Source organism: Oncorhynchus gorbuscha, linkage group LG03, assembly GCF_021184085.1.
Source record: "Oncorhynchus gorbuscha isolate QuinsamMale2020 ecotype Even-year linkage group LG03, OgorEven_v1.0, whole genome shotgun sequence".
NCBI classification, from domain to species: Eukaryota; Metazoa; Chordata; class Actinopteri; order Salmoniformes; family Salmonidae; genus Oncorhynchus; species Oncorhynchus gorbuscha.
In genome coordinates, this window is record NC_060175.1 from 26,593,799 (window position 1) to 26,616,916 (window position 23,118).

At 42.3% G+C, this 23,118-nt stretch overlaps 1 protein-coding gene across 1 annotated transcript; it reads left to right on the forward strand.

The window, feature by feature from the left end:
• The first annotated feature begins 695 nt into the window (after positions 1 to 695).
• On the forward strand, positions 696 to 23,118 carry LOC124029493 (isotocin receptor-like). The gene is made up of 3 exons (XM_046341187.1): positions 696 to 805; positions 1,078 to 2,362; positions 21,201 to 23,118. The coding sequence occupies exons 2-3, from the start codon at positions 1,429 to 1,431 to the stop codon at positions 21,446 to 21,448; spliced, it is 1,182 nt and encodes a 393-aa protein (XP_046197143.1). The 5' UTR covers positions 696 to 805; positions 1,078 to 1,428; the 3' UTR covers positions 21,449 to 23,118.

The window sequence follows — 23,118 nt, forward strand, 5'->3', positions numbered from 1 at the left end:
AACATGATTTGACATCATTTTATCTATGGCCAATGACCTTGAGCCTTCTTGGATGGGCACTTCTAATGTAACTCTATGGCAGCACCCAAAGGGCTTGAATTTTCGAAGTTTATCCTTAGACTTGGCAGTGACGTAGTGTCCCCATGAGTGACAGAACACTGAGCCAATCACGGTGCAACGCTCCATATTTTCTGCTGGCTTGCCCCACCACCACAGAAAGCACTGAGCTAGGCTGAAGCACCTGCATATTGGAGCTGCCTTACTCAAGAAAACAAAAAAGAGACCATGTTTATTAACTTAATGATATACATATATATATACATATTTTACATTGTTTGCAAACTGATATGTGACATGTATTAATGCCAAGATAACGTCCAAACCATTTTAATTTTATGTTATTCTAAAAATGTGGGGCTCCACTTGTACCTTTCATGCTAAACTATTGATAACACATTTCATTTTTTTCTTTCTGTCAAAACAAACAATAAATGCACTGTATTAATTACAGGTTGGAAAATGATATACTGTTGCTTGCATAGCCATCTAGTGACGGCTGTGAGTTTCTTAGCCACGTCTTAGTAGGGACAGAAGTGGTACCAATAAGAATGCCGGACACATTGCGCATGGGCAGAGGGAGGGTCCCAGCTTGCACAACTCAGTATGCTGTGCTTAAAGCCCCGCATTATACCTCATACATGCTACAAAGACATCAAGGGATGTGGATAGCAAAAGCCCATCTAGAAAAAGACCTGTGCGCACTAGTTGCTGTGCATCACGTTGGAAAGGCTGTCTTTATAATATGGTAAGTAAATTAATATTAATTATCTTATCTTAATGATATAATTTTTATCATGATTAGTAAGTATGATTAAAATGATTATTAGTAAGATGATGGTGATTATTATAATTAGTATATTAATAGTAGCCTATTAATATGGTTGATATTGATTGATTGCTGAATTGACTGGTCTAGTAATTGCACATATCATACATGTATTTATTCATTTATCCATGTTTGATCTTTTTGCCACTGACTTGTAAAATGTAGGCTTCTTTTTATTTGCATTTACCTAGAACATATCTCCCAGAGTCTACGCCTAATTGGGACACCTTACTATTGGATTTTACTTTGCTTTTGATAAGCCTACCGTCCAAGAGACAAACATGTAAACAGAACAAAACATCTTAATAAACTTTGCAATAATGGGAAATAATAAACAAATGAACAAGGAACAGATGAGGAGCCAACCAGTCACTTCACCGATGTCTGGTACTGGATAATAAGCAGTGTTTTTAGGCTCCAGGTGAAACACACTATGCAAACAGAGCGACGGAGCATCCTATAGTTCCAACATTTTCGTTTCACAAAAGTACACAGAACTACGTAGAAAACGGAGTTGTGTAAGGAGGCGAGTTTACGCATGAATGATGGAGGACCTTCTGCGAGACCAAGACTTGTGGGCAATTATAAATGATTCATGGACCAACTCGAGTCGCGGTGGAAACGAGACCAGTACTGGGAACCAGTCCATCGTGAACCCCTTGAAGCGGAACGAGGAGGTGGCCAAAGTGGAGGTGACCGTTCTTGTCCTAGTTCTGCTGCTCGCGTTGGTCGGTAACATTTGCGTCCTTTTGGCTATACATACGAGCAAGCACAGCCACTCTCGGATGTATTACTTCATGAAACACCTCAGTATTGCGGACTTGGTGGTGGCAATCTTTCAGGTCCTCCCGCAGCTTATATGGGACATTACATTCCGCTTCTACGGGCCGGACTTACTGTGCAGGCTGGTGAAGTACCTACAGGTTGTCGGGATGTTCGGGTCGACCTACATGCTTGTTCTAATGTCCATAGACAGATGCTTGGCGATATGTCAGCCGCTTCGCTCTCTGCACAAGAGGAAGGACCGTTTTTATGTGATTGCCTCTTGGATGCTTAGTCTGATTTTCAGTACCCCTCAAGTGTATATATTTTCGTTGAGGGAGGTGGGCAACGGAGTTTATGACTGTTGGGGAGACTTCGTACAACCCTGGGGCGCCAAGGCGTACATTACATGGATTAGTCTTACAATCTACATAATTCCAGTGGCTATCCTAAGTCTTTGCTATGGCCTGATAAGTTTTAAAATATGGCAAAACTTTAAAATGAAAACCAGACGGGATCAGTGTACGTCTCTGACGCCGCGGGAGTACAAAGGCGCAGCGCTCTCTCGAGTGAGCAGCGTGAAGCTCATATCAAAAGCGAAGATCCGAACTGTCAAAATGACTTTTGTCATAGTCCTAGCTTATATTGTTTGCTGGACTCCTTTTTTCTTCGTACAAATGTGGTCGGCATGGGATCCTGCTGCACCCAGAGAAGGTAATTGTAAAGAGCTTTATGCATGAATTACACAGTGCTTTATGCATGGATGGGTTTATCAGGAGCACGTATAAACATAGCAATGCAATACTGCATAATGTAGATCAATTGTTGGCTCCATAAGCAGGATCGCAGGAGAGCGGCGCTCCCTCACCTTTTTCAATTTGAGGTATACACAGAGCTGGTAAAACTATTTCTGGACAATTAATTCTGATTAATTACCACAAGAATGTCATGAAAAATAATAGAATGACAAACTACATGGCGGTCTAGAGGTAGGTAAATTGTGGTTTCTTCCCTGTCTTCTGGCAGTGGCACGAATTATGAATAACTATTGGATATATATATATATGCATTGCAGAGGCCCGTCAAAAAAAATCCAAATTCACCGTGTCTGCCTTGATTTTTTAAAACTCCACTAACCACATCTTGCGCAGTGGAACCCAGCACATTATGTGACCACTTGGTTACATGACACCGTTCTGCCGAGGACACCCAAACCAGAAAGGCTACCGCAAAGCCCAAGGAGCCTGACCCTCTCTGGGAGTTGCTGTAGCCCTGCTTGGCACATTTAGCCTATTGGCTATTGGTTGAGACCCAGGCCCGTTCGGGTTAAACGGGTTAAATGTGTCCAAAACACCACTAATATTTCTTACATCTCCTAGATATAGGACAGACACTTCAAAACCTTATTCCTTATGATTTCTTTTTTTACTATCTTTTTTTACCATTTACTGCATAAATGTGTTATTCAATGTGTTTCCATGGGCTATAGCAGTAAAGGCCAAGTAAAGGTTTTTTTTATACCTAAAGGGGTCCGAAACTTCAAAATCAAACAGCTAAATCATGATGGAGGCCACTGGGTGCTCTCGAGCGGCTAGATGTTCTTTACCATTCGGCCATCAGATTTGCCACCAATGCTCCTTATAGGACATATCACTGCTCTCTATACTCCTCTGTAAACTGGTCATCTCTGTATACCCGTCGCAAGACCTACTGGTTGACACTTATTTATAAATCCCTCTTAGGCCTCACTCCCCCCTTTCTGAGGAAACTACTGCTGCGCTCATCCTCCACATACAACACCTGTTCTGCCAGTCACATTCCTTTATCGGTCCCCAAAGCACACACATCCCTGGGTCACTCCTCTTTTCAGTTCGCTGCAGCTAGTGACCGGAACGAGCTGCAACAAACACTCAAACTGAACAGCTTCATCTCAATCTCTTCATTCAAAGACTCAATCATGGACACTCTTACTGACAGTTGTGGCTGCTGTGTGTGATGTATTGTTGTCTCTACCTTCTTGCCCTTTGTGCTGTTGTCTGTGTCCAATAATGTTTGTACCATGTTTTGTGCTGCTGCCATGTTGTGTTGCTACCATGCTGTGTTGTCATGTTGCTTCCTTTCTATGTTGTTGTCTTAGGTCTCTCTTTATGTAGTGTTTTCTCTCTTGTTGTGATGTGTGTTTTGTCCTATATTTATATTGTATTTATTTTTTATTTTCATCCCAGGCCACAGTTCTCATGCTCCAAAACTCAAAGCAGATGGTGTTAAAAAAACTATATATATATATATATATATATATCGTTTTTTTAACACCATCTTCTATAATTAGCTCACAAAACAGTAATTCAAGAAAATCAAAATGCATAGGTTATTCCCATGATGCAGTTTCATCAGTAAAACATGAATAATTCACAATTGACAGTGATGATTACAAGTAGGTATGCCTAAATTGGGGTTTGAGGGTATTAAACATTGAAAAATGTCTTGACACAATAATGTGTGGGCTTAGCCAGATGTTGCAACTGTAGAGTGCATATTATGCATATTCTATATAATAATAGGCTATACAAAAACTATATATCTGTCGGTACAAACTTTGAGTGAGGAAATTTAAAGGTTTTAGACTTTATTTTGCACTTCCACGCCTAAGAAAATATCCACCACGCCACTGTCCATCAGCCTGGTCTCATAGAGTAGACGTAACATAGTATATGTCTATCTGGGACACTCAAATTAGTGTGATATGTTACATTTGGTATGGTTACATAAGACAGAAGTTTTACATTAGACTTAAACAAATCTACTTTGAAACAAAAGTATACACCTCACACACATGGTTATGGGAATAAAAAAAGAAGACCCATGTACCATGTCAAATATACAGTTGAAATGTATTCCATGAGTTTTTATCCCAATATTACACTTCATATACAACACAGAAAACTGAAATATAAACAAACCTGTTTGACATATAAACACTGGATTTTCAGCGTTTAAAAAAATGAATGTTTATTAAATATAAAATTATGAAATATATTAATAACATTCCACCCATGAGGCCACTAGAGGGAATTTTGGTCATTTGACTGCAGGAACTATGGCAAAAATGAAAGCATGGTGATTGGGCGGGTGTATAAGGCAAACATCTATTAACCCAAAGGTTGCGTATTAGATTCTGATCACGGACAAGTTTAGCATTTGCTACTTTGAAACTACTTAGCATGTTAGCTGAGCCATTCAAGTATCTAGGGAAGGGTACCAAAAACATTTCTGCATCATTGAAGGTCCCCAAGAACACAGTGGCCTCCATCATTCTAAAATGGAAGAAGTTTGGAACCACCAAACTCTTCCTAGAGCTGGCTACCCGGCCAAATGGAGCAATTGGGGGAGAAGGCCATTGTCAAGGAGGTGACCAAGAACCCGATGGTCACACTGACAGAGCTCCACAGTTCCTATGTGGTGATGGGAGAACCTTTCAGAAGGACAACCATCTCTGCAGCACTCCACCAATCAGGACTTTTTGGTAGAGCGGCCAGACGGAAGCCACTCTTCAGTAAAAGGCACAACAGCCCACTTGTAGTTTGCCAAAAGTCATCTAAAGGACTCTCAGACCATGAGAAACAAGATACTCTGGTCTGATGAAACCAGGCTTGAACTCTTCTCACGTCTGGAGGAAACCTGGCACCATCCCTTTGTTGAAGCATGGTGGTGGCATCATCAAGCTGTGTGGATGTTTTTAAGCGGCAGGGACTCGGAGACTAGTCACGATCGAGGGAAAGATGAACGGAGCAAAGTACAGAGCGATCCTTGATGAAAACCTGCTCCAGAGCACTCAGGATCTCAGACTGGGGCAAAGGTTCACCTTCCAAACCTTAAGCACACCTCCAAGACAACGCAGGAGTGGGTTCAGGACAAGCATCTGAATGTTCTTGAATGGCCCAACCAGAGCCCATACTTGAACCCAATCTAACCTTTAAGTTTGCAGTGACACATCCATAACCTGAGCGGAAACCAGATTGCATACCAGAGAGAATACTATAGACATCAAAAAAGCCAGTCAGTTGATTATTGACACGTTTTTCCAACAGTTTTGATAAACAGGGCAAAATAGAAATAGGCCTATAACTGTCACGGCTGGCTGAAGGACTGGAACAAGGTGCAGCATGGTAAGCGTACATTTTCTCTTTATTAAAAAACTTCCCACAAATCAGGAGGGGGAAAAGGGTACCTAAGTATGGTTCTCAATCAGAGACAACGATAGACAGCTGCCTCTGATTGAGAACCACAACCGGCCAAACACATAGAAATAGAAAATCATAGAACATAGAACATAGACTGCTCACCCAAATCACTCCCTGACCAAAACAAAATAGAGACTTCAAACGCTCTCTACGGTCAGGACGTGACAATAACAGTTAGGATCGGCTTGATCTCCCCTTTAAAAAAATGATGAACCGTGGCTGCCATCCAAGCAATGGAAACCTCCCCAGAGAGAAGAGCCAGTTATCCCCTTAAGACTCTAGGGGCAGTATTTCATTTTTGGATAAAAAGACGTGCCCGTTTTTAGCGCAATATTTTGTCACGAAAAGATGCTCGACTATGCTTGGAATTGATAGTTTTGGAAAGAAGACACTCTGACGTTTCCAGAACTGCAAAGATTTTCACTGTGAGTGCCTTAGAACAAAACCTACAGGCAAAACCAAGATGTTTGAGCGACCAGGAAATGAACAGGATTTCTGATGGCACGTTTTCCATGATCGCCTTATATGGCTGTGAATGCGACAGGAATGAACGGACACTTCCTATCGTTTCCCCAAGGTGTCTGCAGCATTGTGACGTATTTGTAGGCATATCATTGGAAGATTGACCATAAGAGACTACATTTACCAGGGGTCCCGCACGGTGTCTGTGTGGAAATTGGTGTGCAAAAGTCACCTACCAGTATTTTTCCATCCGAATCTGAGAACAATGCAGGCTTCCAGGAATGGCATTTCAATGAAGAGATATATGACAAAACACCTTGAGGATGGATTCAAACAACGTTTTCCATGTTTCAGTCGATATTATGGAGTTAATTTGGAAAAAAGTTCGACGTGTAGGTGACTGAATTTTCGGTTAGTTTCGGTAGCCAAATGCATAGTAACAAAACGGAACGTTGTGTCCTACACAAGCATCTTTCAGGAAAAACTGGACATCTGCTATGTAACTGAGAGTCTCCTCATTGAAACATCTGAAGTTCTTCAAAGGTAAATTATTTTATTTGATCCCTTTGCTGGTTTTTGTGAATATGTTGCGTGCTAAATGCTAACGCTAAATGCTAAGCTAGCTATCACCACTCTTACACAAATTATTGATTTTCTCTGGTTCTAAAGCATATTTTGAAAATCTGAGACGACAGGATTGTTAAGAAAAGGATAAGCTTGAGAACAGGCATATTTATTTCATTTCATTTGCGATTTTTAGAAATCGCTAACGTTGCGTTATGGTAATGAGCTTGAGGCTATGATTACGCGACCGAATGCGGTGTGGGTCGGCCTAAGAAGCAATAGGGGACGCTATTAAAACTTTTGGATGAAAAACGTTCCCGTTTTAAACAAGATATTTTGTCACGAAAAGATGCTCGACTATGCATATAATTGACAGCTTTGGAAAGAAAACAATCTGACGTTTCCAAAACTGCAAAGATATTGTCTGTGAGTGCCACAGAACTGATGTTACAGGCGAAACCCAGATAAAAATCCAAACAGGAAGTGCCGCATTTTTTGAAACCGCCTCATGCCAATGACTCCTTATATGGCTGTGAATGAGCTAGGAATGAGTTTTCCCCAGGGTGTCTACAGTATTGTGACATCTTTTCAGGCATTTCCATTGAAGAATGGCTGCAAGGGACCATATATAGCAAGTGGTCACATGGTGTCTCCCTGCAGAAAATCTCGCGTAAAATAATGAGGTAGCCATTTTTCCAATCACTTCTTATGAGAAACCAATTGCCTCGACGGATACATTATCGAATATATATGTTAAAAACACCTTGAGGATGGATCCAAAACAACGTTTGCCGTGTTTCTGTCGATATTATGGAGCAAATTTTGCAAAAGGTTTGGCGTTATAGTTGCAGCATTTTCCGGTTGATTTCTCAGCCAAGGATGATGAAGAAACGGGAGCTATTTCGCCTACAAAATAATATTTTTGGAAAAAAGGAACATTTGCTATCTAACCGAGAGTCTCCTGAGTGAAAGCATCTGAAGTTCTTCAAAGGTAAATTATTTAATTTGGTTGCTTTTCTTATTTTTGTGAAAATGTTGCCTGCTGCCAGCAGCGCCTAGCATTTTTTAGATGTATTTATGTCCGCTGAGTTATGCTAATGCATTTGAGGCTACGCTTACGCTCCCGGATACGGGTTTGCTCGTCGCAAGAGGTTAAAAAGGTTGGAGATAGGCTTGGCGATTATAGTGACAGCAACCTTAAAGAAGAAAGGTTATAAACCATCTGACCCATATCTTTTTGGGGGGGTCAAGGTTAAGGAGCCCCTTTAGCACCTCAGACTCAGTGACAGCCTGCAGGGAGAAACTTTGTAGAGGGGCAGGGGGGAAAGAGGGAGGAGCATCAGGGCTAGTGGCATTAGAAGGGGTGGGAGATAAACATTTGGACAGGCAAGGAGTCATGTCTGAGTCAAATAGAAATCCTGACTTAATGAAGTGGTGATTAAAAAGCTCAAGCATGTGCTTCTTGTCAGTAACAACCACATCATCAACTTCAAGGGACATAGGCAGCTGTGAGGGGGTTTATTCTCCAGGTCTTTAACCGTTTTCCAGAACTTCTTGGGGTTAGACCCACAGAGAGAGAACTGCTCCTTAAACTAACTAACTTTGGCCTTCCGGATAGCCTGAGTGCATGTATTTCTCATTTGCCTGAATGAGAGCCAGTCACCTGAGTATGCGTGTGCCGAGTCTTTCGCCAAATGCAATTCTTGAGGTGTAGTATCTCTGCAAGATCATGTTCAAACCAGGGGCTGAACCTGTTTTTAATTCTCATTTTCTTTATGGGGCATGTTTGTTAACAATATCACTGAAAATATATTTTAAAAAGGTCCAAGCACCTTCAACAGAATGGATCAAGCTGATTCTATACCAATTTACAGAGGCCAGGTCATGAAGGAAGGCTTATGATTTAAAGTTATTTAGCAAGCGTCTATGACACATCAGGACAGGTCGTTTCACTGAGCAGCCACTACGAACACAGGAAGTTAAACGGTGATCACTAAGGACATTACAGAAAACATCAGACTGATACCTATCAGTATTATTTGTGAGTAGAACATTGATGTGAGTAGCCTTTTCTGGGTGTTTGGAGTCACATCTTGTGGATTTGGTAATAATCTGAGAAAGATTTAGTAAATCCCATTGCTTTAGGACTTGGTCAGGTGGTTTAAGCATGTCCCCGCTTAGGTCATCTAGCAGGACGGATTCAGACAGTGTAAGGGGCCAGTTGAGTACTAACTGGACAGTTCTTTAAGTGTGATAGGACCAGGAATTGAATCATCGGATTCAGAGTGCTAGATGTTAAATACTCTGATGCCTTGTAGTTTTTTTTTCCACTCACAAATGAGTCCTGATTGAACCCTCTGTAGGACCTTCGGTAGATTACTTTAGGGCCAGACTTTGGTATTTTAATTTTCCTAGTGAGTGCAATCAAGTTATGATCACTACAACCTAGTGCCACTGATACAGCTTTAGAACAATGTTCTGCCATGTTAGTAAAAATGTGATCGATTCAAGTTGGCGATGTGATACCGGACCTATTAGTGAACGTTCTGGTTGGTAATGTCACGACTTCCACCGAAGGTGGCTCCTCTCCCTGTTCCGGCGGCGCTCGGCGGTCGTCATCGCCGGTCTACTAGCTGCCACTGATCCTTTTTCCTTTTCTTGTGGTTATGTTTGTTTTATGTTTCACCTGGTTTCATTTTGGTTAATTAGGAGGGTGTTTAATCTCACCATTTCCTTTTGGTTTTTGTGCGGGATTGTTTTCGTTTGATTGTCAGTGAGTTTTGGTTTGCATTTTCTTTAGTTCATTTTTAACAGGTGGTTTTTCCCTGGACTGTGTCTGAGTGGGGTTTGTAGCTATTGTTGTAGTACTGTGTCCTGTTATTTTGTACTTGTTTAAATAAACACCCTTTTCCTTCAGAACTTGTTTCTCCTGCGCCTGACTCCACACCCACGTCTCCTTGGGGAGATCTTGTCATGTTTTGTCTTATTTTGTCTTGTCATTTTGCTTTTCCCTCTGTTCGTTTTCCCCCCTGCTGGTCTTTTTAGGTTCGTTCCCCTCTTTTTCTCTCTCTCCCTTCCTCTCTCTCTTCTCTCTATCGTTCCGTTCCTGCTCCCAGCTGTTCCTATTCCCCTAATCAATCATTTAGTCTTCCCACACCTGTTCCTTATCTTTTCCCCTGATTAGAGTCCCTATTTCTTCCCTTGTTTTCCGTTCCTGTCCTGTCGGATCCTTGTCTATTGTTCACCGTGCTGTGTTTGTGTATCGCCCTGTCGTGTCGTGTTTCCCTCAGATGCTGCGTGGTGAGCAGGTGTCTGAGTCTGCTAAGTTCAAGTGCCTTCCCGAGGCAACCTGCAGTTCAAGATCAAGTCTCCAGTCGGTTCTCGTCATTACGAGTGGAAATTGTTTTATTTGATTGTATTTTTACTTTACTGGATTAAAGACTCTGTTTTCGCCAAGTCGCTTTTGGGTCCTCATTCACCTGCATAACAGAAGGATCCGACCAAGAATGGACCCAGCGACTATGGATTCTCTCTACTCTACTCTCGAGTTCCAGGGAATGCTCGGCAGACACGAGCAGGAATTGTCTGCTGCTCGGCATGCCGTTGAGACCCTGGCCGCTCAGGTCTCCGACCTCTCAGGACAGTATCAGAGTCTTCGTCTCGTGCCACCAGCTACTTCCGGGTCTTCCGAGCCTCCGGAACCTAGGGTTAATAACCCACCATGTTATTCTGGGAAGCCCACTGAGTGCCGCTCCTTTCTCATCCAGTGTGATATAGTGTTCTCTCTCCAACCCAACACATACTCAAGAGAGAGAGCTCGGATTGCCTACGTCATATCACTCCTTACTGGTCGGGCTCGGCAGTGGGGCACAGCTATCTGGGAGGCAAGCGCTGAGTGTACTAACAATTATCTGAACTTTAAAGAGGAGATGATAAGAGTTTTTGATCGTTCAGTTTTTGGGAAAGAAGCTTCCTGGTCCCTGTCTTCCCTATGTCAAGGTAATCGATCCATAACGGATTACTCTATAGAGTTTCGCACTCTTGCTGCCTCCAGTAACTGGAACGAGCAGGCGTTGCTCGCTCGTTTTCTGGAGGGACTCCACGCTAAGGTTAAGGATGAGATTTCTCTCGGGAGGTTCCATCCAGCGTGGATTCTTTGATTGAACTCGCTATTCGCATTGAACGACGGGTAGATCTTCGTCACCGAGCTCATAGAAGAGAGCTCGCGTTAACTGTGTCCCCCTCTCCCCGACACTACCATCTTTCCCCACTGACTCAGGTGTTGAGCCCATGCAGCTGGGGGTATTCGCATCTCGACTAAGGAGAGGGAACGGAGAATCACCAACCGCCTCTGTCTCTATTGCGGTTCCGCTGGTCATTTTGTCATTTCATGTCCAGTTAAAGGCCAGAGCTCATCAGTAAGCGGAGAACTGATAAGCGCTACTAGACGGTCCTCTCCGTCAAGTACCTGTACTACTTTACCGGTCCATCTACGCTGGACCGGATCGGCAGCTTCCTGCAGTGCATTAATAGACTCTGGGGGCGGAGGGCTGTTTTATGGACGAAGCCTGGGCTCGGGAACATGACATTCCTCTCAGATAGTTAGGGAGCCCACGGTCATGTTCGCCTTGGATGGTAGTCCTCTCCCCAGTATATTATGTGAAACACTACCTTTAACCCTCACTGTATCTGGTAACCATAGTGAGACCATTTCTTTTTTGATTTTTTGTTCACCTTTTACACCTGTTGTTTTGGGTCATCCCTGGCTAGTGTGTCATAATCCTTCTTTTGATTGGTCTAGTAATTCTATCCTTTCCTGGAACGTTTCTTGTCATGTGAAGTGTTTAATGTCTGCTATTTCTCCTGTTTGTTCTGTCCCCTCTTCTCAGGAGGAACCTGGTGATTTGACAGGAGTGCCGGAGGAATATCATGGTCTGCGCACGGTCTTCAGTCGGTCCAGAACCAACTCCCTTCCTCCTCACCGGTCGTATGATTGTTGTTCTGATCTCTTTAAGAAGCGTTTTGCATCCGCTCCTATCCTTGTTGCACCTGACGTCACTAAACAGTTTATTGTTGAGGTTGACGCGTCGGGGGTGGGCGTGGGAGCCATTCTGTCCCAGCGCTCCGATACTGACGATGGGGTCCACCCTTGTGCGTATTTTTCTCATCGCCTGTCACCGTCGGAACGTAACTATGACGTGGCTTCGCGAACTGCTCGCCATCCGTTTAGCCCTAGGCAAATGGCGACAGTGGTTGGAGGGGCGACCGTTCCTTTTGTCGTTTGGACTGACCAAAAGAACCTTGAGTACATCCGTTCTGCCAAACGACTGAATGCGCGTCATGCTCGTTGGGCGTTGTTTTTCGCTCGTTTCGAATTCGTTATTTCTTATTGCCCGGGTACTAAGAACACCAAGCCTCATGCTTTATCCCGTCTCTTTAGTTCTTCTGTGGCTTCTACCGATCCCGAGGGGATCCTTCCTGTTGGGCGTGTTGTCGGGTTGACTGTCTGGGGAATTGAGAGACAGGTTAAGCAAGCACTCACGCACACTGCGTCGCCGCGCGCTTGTCCTAGTAACCTTCTTTTCGTTCCTGTTTCTACTCGTCTGGCTGTTTTTCAGTGGGCTCACTCTGCCAAGTTAGCTGGCCATCCCGGCGTTCGGGGTACGCTTGCTTCTATTCGCCAGCGGTTTTGGTGGCCTACTCAGGAGCGTGACACGCGCCGTTTCGTGGCTGCGTGTTCAGACTGCGCGCAGAAGTCTGGTAATTTTTTTCTGCTTCTGCTCCTGGTCTTGCTGGGTCTCAGTCTGTTCCCTGCCATCGCATCTCTCCTGTTCTTGTTCCTGCCCTTGCTGTGTCTCAGTCTGTCCCTAGTTGTTACTCTCCTGGCCTGTTTGGTCCTGTTTGCTCTAAAGCTTTCAGTTCTCTACCCGTGTCTCATTTTTTTTTTTTTAGAGTAGTACCCTAGTTTCCCTTTTTATCGTTTTTCGTTACGGTCCTGAGGAGAGGAGTTGGGTTCTTTCTCGGGACGTGCTGGACCGTTTGATCTATGATTTCCTCCGTTGCCGCCAGTGTTCCTCCTCTGTTCGTTTTCCCCCTGCTGGTCTTTTTAGGTTCGTTCCCCTCTTTTTCTCTCTCCCTTCCTCTCTCTCTTCTCTCTATCGTTCCGTTCCTGCTCCCAGCTGTTCCTATTCCCCTAATCAATCATTTAGTCTTCCCACACCTGTTCCTTATCTTTTCCCCTGATTAGAGTCCCTATTTCTTCCCTTGTTTTCCGTTCCTGTCCTGTCGGATCCTTGTCTATTGTTCACCGTGCTGTGTTTGTGTATCGCCCTGTCGTGTCGTGTTTCCCTCAGATGCTGCGTGGTGAGCAGGTGTCTGAGTCTGCTAAGTTCAAGTGCCTTCCCGAGGCAACCTGCAGTTCAAGATCAAGTCTCCAGTCGGTTCTCGTCATTACGAGTGGAAATTGTTTTATTTGATTGTATTTTTACTTTACTGGATTAAAGACTCTGTTTTCGCCAAGTCGCTTTTGGGTCCTCATTCACCTGCATAACAGATCTGACAGGTAATGCCATAACTTGCGTCAGGTTATATACATTGGCAACATAAATACGTTTCTTTCCCATTGGAACGTTGGTGTTACAAAAACACCTCCAAACTCCTAAGGAGGGAGGGTGAACAATCAGTTTGTCAATCCTCAAGTATGCTATGTCACCTTGTTCTCTTGCAGCCTTCATGGCTGGTATTAGTTCGTTTCTTCTTTGACAGACTGCAGAGAGAAATCCTCATTCAAGGCATTTGGCTTTATCAAGGACTGCAATCCTTGAACCTGAGGAATCTCACTAAAATTGGCCTGGGTCTGGTTCTATTGGCATCACCAGTTCCCCCTGGTTTTCCCATACCAATGAGCATTTTCCAGATAAATCTGTTGATCCAATTGTAGCTCTTCAGAAAACAGCTTTCGAACTATGAGATTTATGTGTCTGTAACTTTCTCACTCATCATTATTCACAAAGATTGTCAAATAATATTGGTCTTTTAAATTGTTCCTGTTCTGACCCTTCATGTGATATGCTATAGGCCGAGTGTCAAGGCTCAGGAGTAGACCCAAGTGCAGACAGCTTTGAAATAACAAAAGTTTATTACAAAAATAGGGGGGGCAGGCAAACAACAGATCACAGGCATGCAGAGGTCAGTAGTCCAGAGCAGAGTCCAAAAGGTACAGAACGGCAAGCAGGCTCAGGGTCAGGGCATTTAGAGGTCAGTAATCCAGGGTGGTATGGCAAGGTACAGAACGGCAGGCAGACTCAGAGTCAGGGCAGGCAGAATGGTCAAAACTGGAAAAGCTAGAAAACAGGAACTGGAGCCAGACTGGAGCACCGGAAAAACCTCTGGTATGCTTGACGAAACAAAGCAAACTGGCAACAGACAAACAGAGAACGCATGTATAAGTACACTGGGGATAATGGGGAAGATGGGCGACACCTGGAGGGGGGTGGAGACAAGCACAAAGACAGGTGAAACAGATCAGGGTGACACCAAAATAAACTGTTGTGAAAGCCAATTATTGTTATTATATGCCTTATTCTTATCATATTATGTACTTCCAGATACATTTTGATGACAATATCCCTGAGATGAATGTTGTATATAATCTTATCGCTATGACCATGAAAAGGTTTAAATGAGACTATTCCCCTAACCTTATTCTTTCAATAAAGTTTTTGTTTTATTGAAATTATATTACTTGTTATGTATTTCCTTATCATATGTATGACTTGTGTTTAATATAAGACTTGTGTTTAATATAAGAAAAGTGCTTGATCAAGGAACATACAGAAAAATGCCATCGGTCACTAAAACAGCTGTAAGTTGTTCTCGGTAAAAGGTATTTCTATTCTGATTGAAAATGTTGAAACCTTCCAAACCAAGGAATACTCAATATGCTCAAGGTTTTTCTCTATCTTCATTAGAAAGTTGTGTAAATGGCAGTTGTTTAGGGAAAAACATACACTTTAATATATATAAAACACTTTCACAGGTGTTATTACTTGACTGATTACAAGATCCATATATACCCCAAAACATGTCACATACACTACATACAGTGGGGCAAACAAAGTATTTAGTTAGCCACCAATTGTGCATGTTCTCCCACTTAAAAAGATAAGAGAGGCCTGTAATTTTCATCATAGGTACACTTCAACTATGACAGACAAAATGAGAGAAAAAAATCCAGAAAATCACATTGTAGGATTTTTAATGAATTTATTTGCAAATTATGGTGGAAAATAAGTATTTGGTCAATAACAAAAGTTTATCTAAATACTTTGTTATATACCCTTTGTTGGCAATGACAGAGGTCAAATGTTTTCTGTAAGTCTATGACGGTGCCACGTTGAAAGTCACTAAGCTCAGTAAGGCCATTCTCCCAACAATGTTTGTCTATGGAGATTGCATGGCTGTGTGCTCAATTTGATACACCTCTCAGCAACGGGTAGGGCTGAAATAGCCGAATCCGCTAATTTGAAGCGGTGTACACATACTTTTGTATATATAGTGTATCACTGGAATGGCCCAAACAAAAACCATCAAGCTCAAAGTTAATATATGATGTTGTTATAATCCCTAAATACTAATAATCTTATTTTCAATGACAGCCTAGGAACAGTAGGTTAACTGCCTGTTCAGGGGCAGAATTACAGACTTGTACCTTGTCAGCTCGGGGTTTTGAACTTGCTCGTCCAATGCTCTAACCACTAGGCTACCCTGCCGCCGCAGGGTCGGAGAAAGTAGCAGTTATACATTTCAAAGCCCTGCAGGGCCTTTCTAGAGCTGGGGATGGTAAATGTACTGTGACATCAAAGTGTTCCTTCCACTCTCTCACCTTATGGGGTCCTAGGGGCCCTTGTGTCCTGATTTGTGTCTTTTCTGTATAATAACATCATTTGTCAGGAGATTTGCTCCTCTTATCTTAAGCTTTCCTCCTTTAAAGGGGAGTTCAGGGGAGTCCATCTGCCCCAGACCACATTTCAACCATCGCTTTGTGTTGCTAGCCACTGCAGCAGGAGCCAGCCATTGAGCAATGGATCCCAATGGAGCTATATCGTCAAATACTCAGATAAATTAAAATTCAAAAGCCTTATGGACTTGGAAGGACGTCAGCCTTGGGACCTCTGGGTATGGGGAAGGCTAGGAGCAACTCAGGTTTTGAATCAGCAACAAAAGAGTGCTTGAAGGTTTCATCCCCCTCTTTTGTTCACCCACTCATCATTAAGATGGGTTTTCATAATATTTTAAATATTTTGACATACTTTGACTGTGGAGCAAGGTTTCAGAAATTGTGTTTAGCAATTGAGAAAAACTGTAATAGATGATTAGGAGAAAACTATTACAGTTATTCTCAGTTGCTAAAACACAATTTCTGAAACCTTGCTCCATTTCCTGAAAACATTAAACACAAAACCTCATCTTCAAGCACTATTTACATAACCTCTGACCTCTGATGAAACATTCGCCTCAAAACAGTTTTACCTGTGTTCAAAATCAAACACTGCTCTCAAATCATAAACAAAGTGATCAAAAATGATATACACTCAAGCAGTCAGTAAACAATACACAGAAAAATAGAAAACACATTGTTCAAAACATACAATTCTCAGGGAGAAGTACATTTCTAATCAAAATAAATATTCATATTTTCCATCATTGTCTTTTGATGATCTCACATCATTTGAAACAGGTTAAATCCATTTTTAGTGGTTGTGTTCAATCAATGACATATGTTCTCTATTTGTATTTGATTGTTGCCACTTGTGTTTACCAGTATGGATGACATGTGCATTAGAGTGCAGAATGTGTTTTGAGAATGAGAACGTGTTTATAGTTTTTCTGAAAAGTCTAAGTGAGATCTGTAAATTGTGTTTTATCATGTAAAATGGTTTAAGGTATTGACAACAGACTGTATAATTAGCTAAATTAGTCCAGGCAACTGAGAACTTTGTTCAGCCAATAGGCTTTAGTGTTTTAGCAATTGAGAAAAACTGTAAGATATGGGTACATGTATGTCTTTCCATGCTGAATTATAATTGACACCTGGCTGTTCAGCTCCCAACTGTACTATCAGATTGTCAGTTCATTGAGTCCTATTCATAGAAATAAACACTTTTAGAAAAAATAGTTCTTCAGCTGTCCCCATAGGAGAACCATTTTTGGTTCCATGTAAGAACCCTCTGTGGAAAACGGTTCTCTGTGGAACCAAAATGGTTCTACCTGGAATCAAAAACGGTTCTTCATAGGGTTCTCCTATGGGGAGAGTAATTTAGGCATTCTATTTCTCGAGTTGTACTGAGGATTAGGTACTGCTGCAATCTTCTTTAGGATCAAATCACTTCAATAACAGATATAGTTTTCCTTTGAGGCCTTGTGTCCTATATGTCTTTATAGCCTAAAGTATATTCAACAGTCTGTAAAATGAAGGAGAGGCTATGGAGAGAAAGAGAGAGAAAGAGAGAGAAAGAGAGAGAGAGAGACAGGAAGAGAGAGAGAAAGAGAGAGAGAGAGGCTGTCAGCAGGTCTCATCTTCAACCCAGGCTCTGATCATAACTCATGCAGACAGGGAGTGTGAGGGAAGATGTACACACTCACTTTATCACCCTCACATACAGTACTGTATAGGGAATGGAAAACTGCCATTATTCTTTCTATAATTCCTTTGCTTATTTAGGTGTTATAAACATTATATGCTTAGGAAACTAAAGAGTTGAAAGTTCTCTGTTGATTGTGGATTAAATTGCAAGCCCACTTGATGCATTTGCTAGGGTCCATTATTATGTTATTTATTATTAATTAACTGCATCCAATTTTATAAATGTATGTACATTTCCTCCAGAGACCAAAAATTATTTATTACTTGCTGATCTTTTCATTAATTAAATAACTCACTTCATCAGACTAGTTTATTGGTACGTACAACAGCTTACTGGTACATACAGTGCCTTCAGAAAGTATTCAGACCCCTTGACTTTTTCCACATTTTGTTACGTTACAGCCTTATTCCAAAAATGATTAAAGAAAACATTTTCCTCAGCAATCTACACACAATACCTCATAATGACGAAGCAAAAACTTGTTTTTAGACATTTTTGCTAATTAATAAAAAATGTAAAACAGAAAAACAGCCTCTAAAAAGGGAAATGGCGACAGTCACTTGTTTATTCTTGATTATGATTTATAACTATTCAGACCATTTGCTATGAGACTTGAAATTGAACTCAGGTGCATCCTGTTCCCATTGATCATCCTTGAGATGTTTCGAAAACTTGATTGGAGTCCACCTGTGGTAAATTCAATTGATTGGAAATTATTTGGAAAGGCACACACCTGTCTATATAAGGTCCCACAGTTGACAGTGCATATCAGAGCAAAAACCAAGCCATGAGGTCAAAGGAATTGTCCGTAGCTTTGAGACAGGATTGTGTTGAGGCACAGATCTTGGGAAGTGTACCAAAACATTTCTGCAGCATTGAAGGTCCCTAAGAACACAGTGGCCTCCATCATTCTTAAATGGAAGAAGTTTGGAACCACCTGGACTCTTCCTAGAGCTGGCTACCCGGCCTAACTGAACAATCGGGGGAGAAGGGCCTTAGTCAGGGGAGGTGACCAAGAACCCGATGGTCACTCTGACAGAGCTCTGGAGTTCTTCAGGGGAGATGGGAGAAACTTCCAGAAGGACAACCATATCTGCAGCTCTCCACCAATCAGACCTTTATGGTAGAGTGGCCAGACGGAAGCCACTCCTCAGTAAACGCACGACAGCCCATTTGGAGTTTGCCAAAGGTACCTAAAGACTCTCAGACCATAAGAAAGAAGATTCTCTGGTCTGATGAAACCAAGATTGAACTCTTTGGCCTGAATGCCAAGTGTCATGTCTGGAGGAAATCTGGCCTCATCTCTAAGGTGAGGCATGCTGGTGGCAGCATAAATGCTTTGGGGATGTTTTCAGTGGCAGGGACTGGGAGACTAGTCAGGATCGAGGGAAAGATGAACAGATTAAAGTACAGAGAGATCCTTGATGAAAACCTGCTCCAGAGCGCTCAGGACATCAGACTGGGGCGAAGCTTCACCTTACAACAAGACAACAACCCTGAGCAAACAGCCAAGACAACACAGGAGTGGCTTCGGGACAAGTCTCTGAATGTCCTTGAGTGGCCTAGCCAGAGCCCGGACTTGAACCCGATTGAACATCTCTGAAGAGAATAAAAAAAAATAGCTGTGCAGCAACACTCCCCATCCAACGTGGCAGAGCTTGAGAGGATCTGCAGAGAAGAATTGGAGAAACTCCTCAAATACAGGTGTGCAAGCTTGTAGCGTCATACCCAAGAAGACTTGAGGCTATAATTGCTGACAAAGGTGCTTCAACAAAGTCCTGTCTGAATACTTATGTAAATGTAATATTTCAATTTTTGATTTGTCATTATGGGGTATTGTGTGTAGATTGATGAGGGGGAAAAAAACAATTTAATCAAATTTAAAATAAGGATGTAACGTAATAGCATTTGGAAAAAGTCAACGAGTCTGAATACTTTCCGAATGCTCTGAACAATTGAAGGCAATAGACAACTTCTCTGATAGGAAACAGCCTATGTGGCATAGATATTAGTCAAAATTGAATACACAGTGTAAATAGGATAATTTTGGTCATAAATTCAGTCTCATCCAAAACAGAGATTTTTTTAGTGAGTTTATCATGATTTACTGTTGAGGGTTGGGTTTTGATTTTGACAATGCTCACTTGTCCACTTAGGGATGCAAAGCTGCATTGATTGTGCTATTTCCATTCCTACCGCAGAACACAGACAGTGAGATAGACCTGGCCATCAGAGCAGAGGATCGGACTTTCTTTACATACGACATTATGTTGAATATGTTTTAACTTATAAATACTGCACCAAACTTGAGGAAGTAGTACTGGCTTTGTTCCTATGGTGTCTCATGGGGGACAAACATCAGTAACTGCCACATCGAACCACATCCCCCAAGACTGAATTGAAATGAGCCTTTTCTTTTTTTTGTCCATCAACCGTCATGGTTCCATCTAAAGCTCTGTTCCCATATGGCAGTGGGGGTTTCCCTTTCCTTTCCTCCATTCCACCAATATGTAAGACACACCACAGCCAGGCCATGGATCACTATGATTTGTTGATTTGTTTTGTTCTAGAAAGCCAGCTACCTTCACTCTAAGAGTGGAGGTGTTTTCAGCTGCTGCTCTCCGAAGGGTCCCACTGTTCAGCAAGAATAGGAGCAAGACAAGACAGCCTGATGGCTGATGGGACATTGGGACATAGGACAGATGCAGGCCCAGTTCATGGTCGGACAGTAGGCCAGAGACTTTGAATATGTGGAAATGTAACTGTGCAACGTGTGCTAACTTTACGGTGTTCTGTACTGCATGTAATATATTGTGTGTTTGTGTATTTGTATGCTGACGTCACAAAATAAATGTCCATGTAAATGGACAATACAATATACATCATATCATACTATATCTAAGAAGAGCAGAGGCATATGGAAGGAGAGAGAGAGCTAGATAGAGATGGTGGAAGTTCTATCTCAAACCTATGCCAATTCTGTTCACTTTAAACTCATTTAGTGAAATGTCAGATTGCCAGTAGGGATTCATCTAATGGCTTCAAAGGTCACAGTACATACACACACTGTCCTTCCCGCATCAGTGTCTTGTTGAGTTTGTTTTTGTTTCACACTAAACATTGCTTCGTTGGGTACCCAAATGCATTGGGTACTACATTCATGTAGTGCAAGAAGAATGGTGTTTTTGACTAAACCGGAACTCCGGTTACCGGGTTTGGTTAAACAGTGCCCCAGATGCCTGGAGAGAATCATGTCAGATAATAGTTTGCTGTTTGTGAATAACAAGATGATGATTGTTGTGCATGAATGCCTGCCAAAGTATAGCAGTTTATCGAAAACAGATTGTTATTGCTCCTTCAAGTTTGGAAGTTTGAATGCACATCAAACTTGACAATCAAGCAGTTGCTATTAAAATTAACTATGGTGCAAAGATTGCACTGTAACAATTTGCAGTCAAGGCAACAAGTATATATTTCGGACAAGGACACATATTTGTACTTTCTATACTGTAGTTACCATATTGTGTTTTGCATTGGTAAAAGTTGTGATAGACTTATCGTATCTATAATGCATATTGAAAGTTGTCGGCAGTTGAAAATTGACTTCAATGTAACTTTCCTTCTCTCTCTCTATCCTAGATGTGGCGTTTATCATTGCCATGCTACTGGCCAGCCTGAACAGCTGCTGTAACCCGTGGATCTATATGTTCTTCGCTGGCCACCTGTTTCACGACCTGATGAGGTGCTTCGTCTGCTGCTCCTCACAGTACCTGAAGGCCTCACGGTGTGGAGGATTTGACCACCAGCAGAGCCGCAGGAGCATTTCCACCTACGTCGTCAAGGACCATAGCAGTCAGAGGAGCGTCACTCAGACCTCCAGCACATGAGGAGTGAGGACCAGGGAGGAGATGAGTTGGGGTGAGACAGGTTCTCCCAACCCCGAAAGCCATTCTTTATACCAGTCAGAGGAGTATCACACAGCCCTTCAGTTCATAAGGACCAAGGGAACACCAGAAGAGGCCTGGTGTGAGGTACTCTCTAACCTTCAATGACCTTCTCCATCGTACAGACTCTGGAGGAGTACCATGAGAGGAGAGGGGGTTGGTCGGGGACCCTCTACCCCCTAATGGACTTAAGCCCTATTCGCACTGGACTAGTATTACTATAGAACGTCAGTTATGTAATTATAACCCTAGAATGTCTGTTTTTCCAGTGGATGATTCAGACAGGATTAGTTTTACCATCTGCCCCCTGTATTTTTTTTCCTTATTCATATGATGGAAGCCTGGAGGCTGTTCTAGGCATGAAGATATTTAAACTCGTCTAGCGATGGGTCTCTTCAGGGTATCTGGCCACCCTCAGTTCGAAAGTCAAAATAATATCAATAAGAACCATGAAATGTGTACAGATATCTAATTAACTAACATTTTTGACAATTTATTATTGAATGGGCACAATATCATCTGGGCATAGGGAAAGTTGATATATGACAAAACAGGTCATTCATTTGTAGGCTACGTGCATAGCACTTTGTTTAAAGCATCAATTTGTTCCCATGTTCTTCCCAAACTGTGTGCAGTACCTATTAAACTCTGTAATATCCCTTAAAACACAGGAATGTCGATTCACACGGGATATGTAGATTTTTGGTGTTGGAATAATAACCTCCCCACCAAGTAAAAATGACTGGCATGGCAGATTCAGATGGGACTAAATTTATGTTGTTTTGTACTCGTGCATTTAATTACATTACCCTATCTCCCCCAGTGAAACGAATCCTGTCTGAATAGGGCTTTAGACTTTCACCACACAGACCTTCACCACACAGACCTTCACCACACATACCTTCACCATCATCCAGGGAAGTGGAGTTTGCCTGGGCCAGGTACCAGCCAGAGGAGCATCACACAGATCTCCAGCACATGATGACCATGGAGAGAGGTTGAGTTGGGTATTCTCTAAACCTAATAGACCTTCTTCATGTAAGGTTGGAGGTGGGACAGGTACTCTCTAATCAAGACATTCATCCAAGGCCGCAGAGTTGGGTTGGACAGGTACCCTGTAAGCCAAAAAGAGACCTTCTGCGTGCAAAGATCTGCAGTGGGGTTGGCCAGGTACTCTCTATTCCTGACACAAACCTCCATCGTGTAAAGAACAGGAGTGGGTGGGCAGATACCCTGTAAGAAACCTTGAAAGAGACCCTCAACATTTAAGGGACAGGACTGGGGTGGCCAGATAACCTGAAATATACATTAAAAAAGACTTTAAACATTTAAGGGACATGACTGGGGTGGCCAGATAACCTGAAAGATATCTTAAAAGAGACCCTCAACGTTTAAGGGACAGGACTGGGGTGGCCAGATAACCTGAAAGATATCATTAAAAAAGACTTTAAACATTTAAGGGACAGGACTGGGGTGGCCAGATAACCTGAAAGATACATTAAAAAAGACTTTAAACATTTAAGGGACAGGACTGGGGTGGCCAGATAACCTGAAAGATACATTAAAAAAGACTTTAAACATTTAAGGGACAGGACTGGGGTGGCCAGATAACC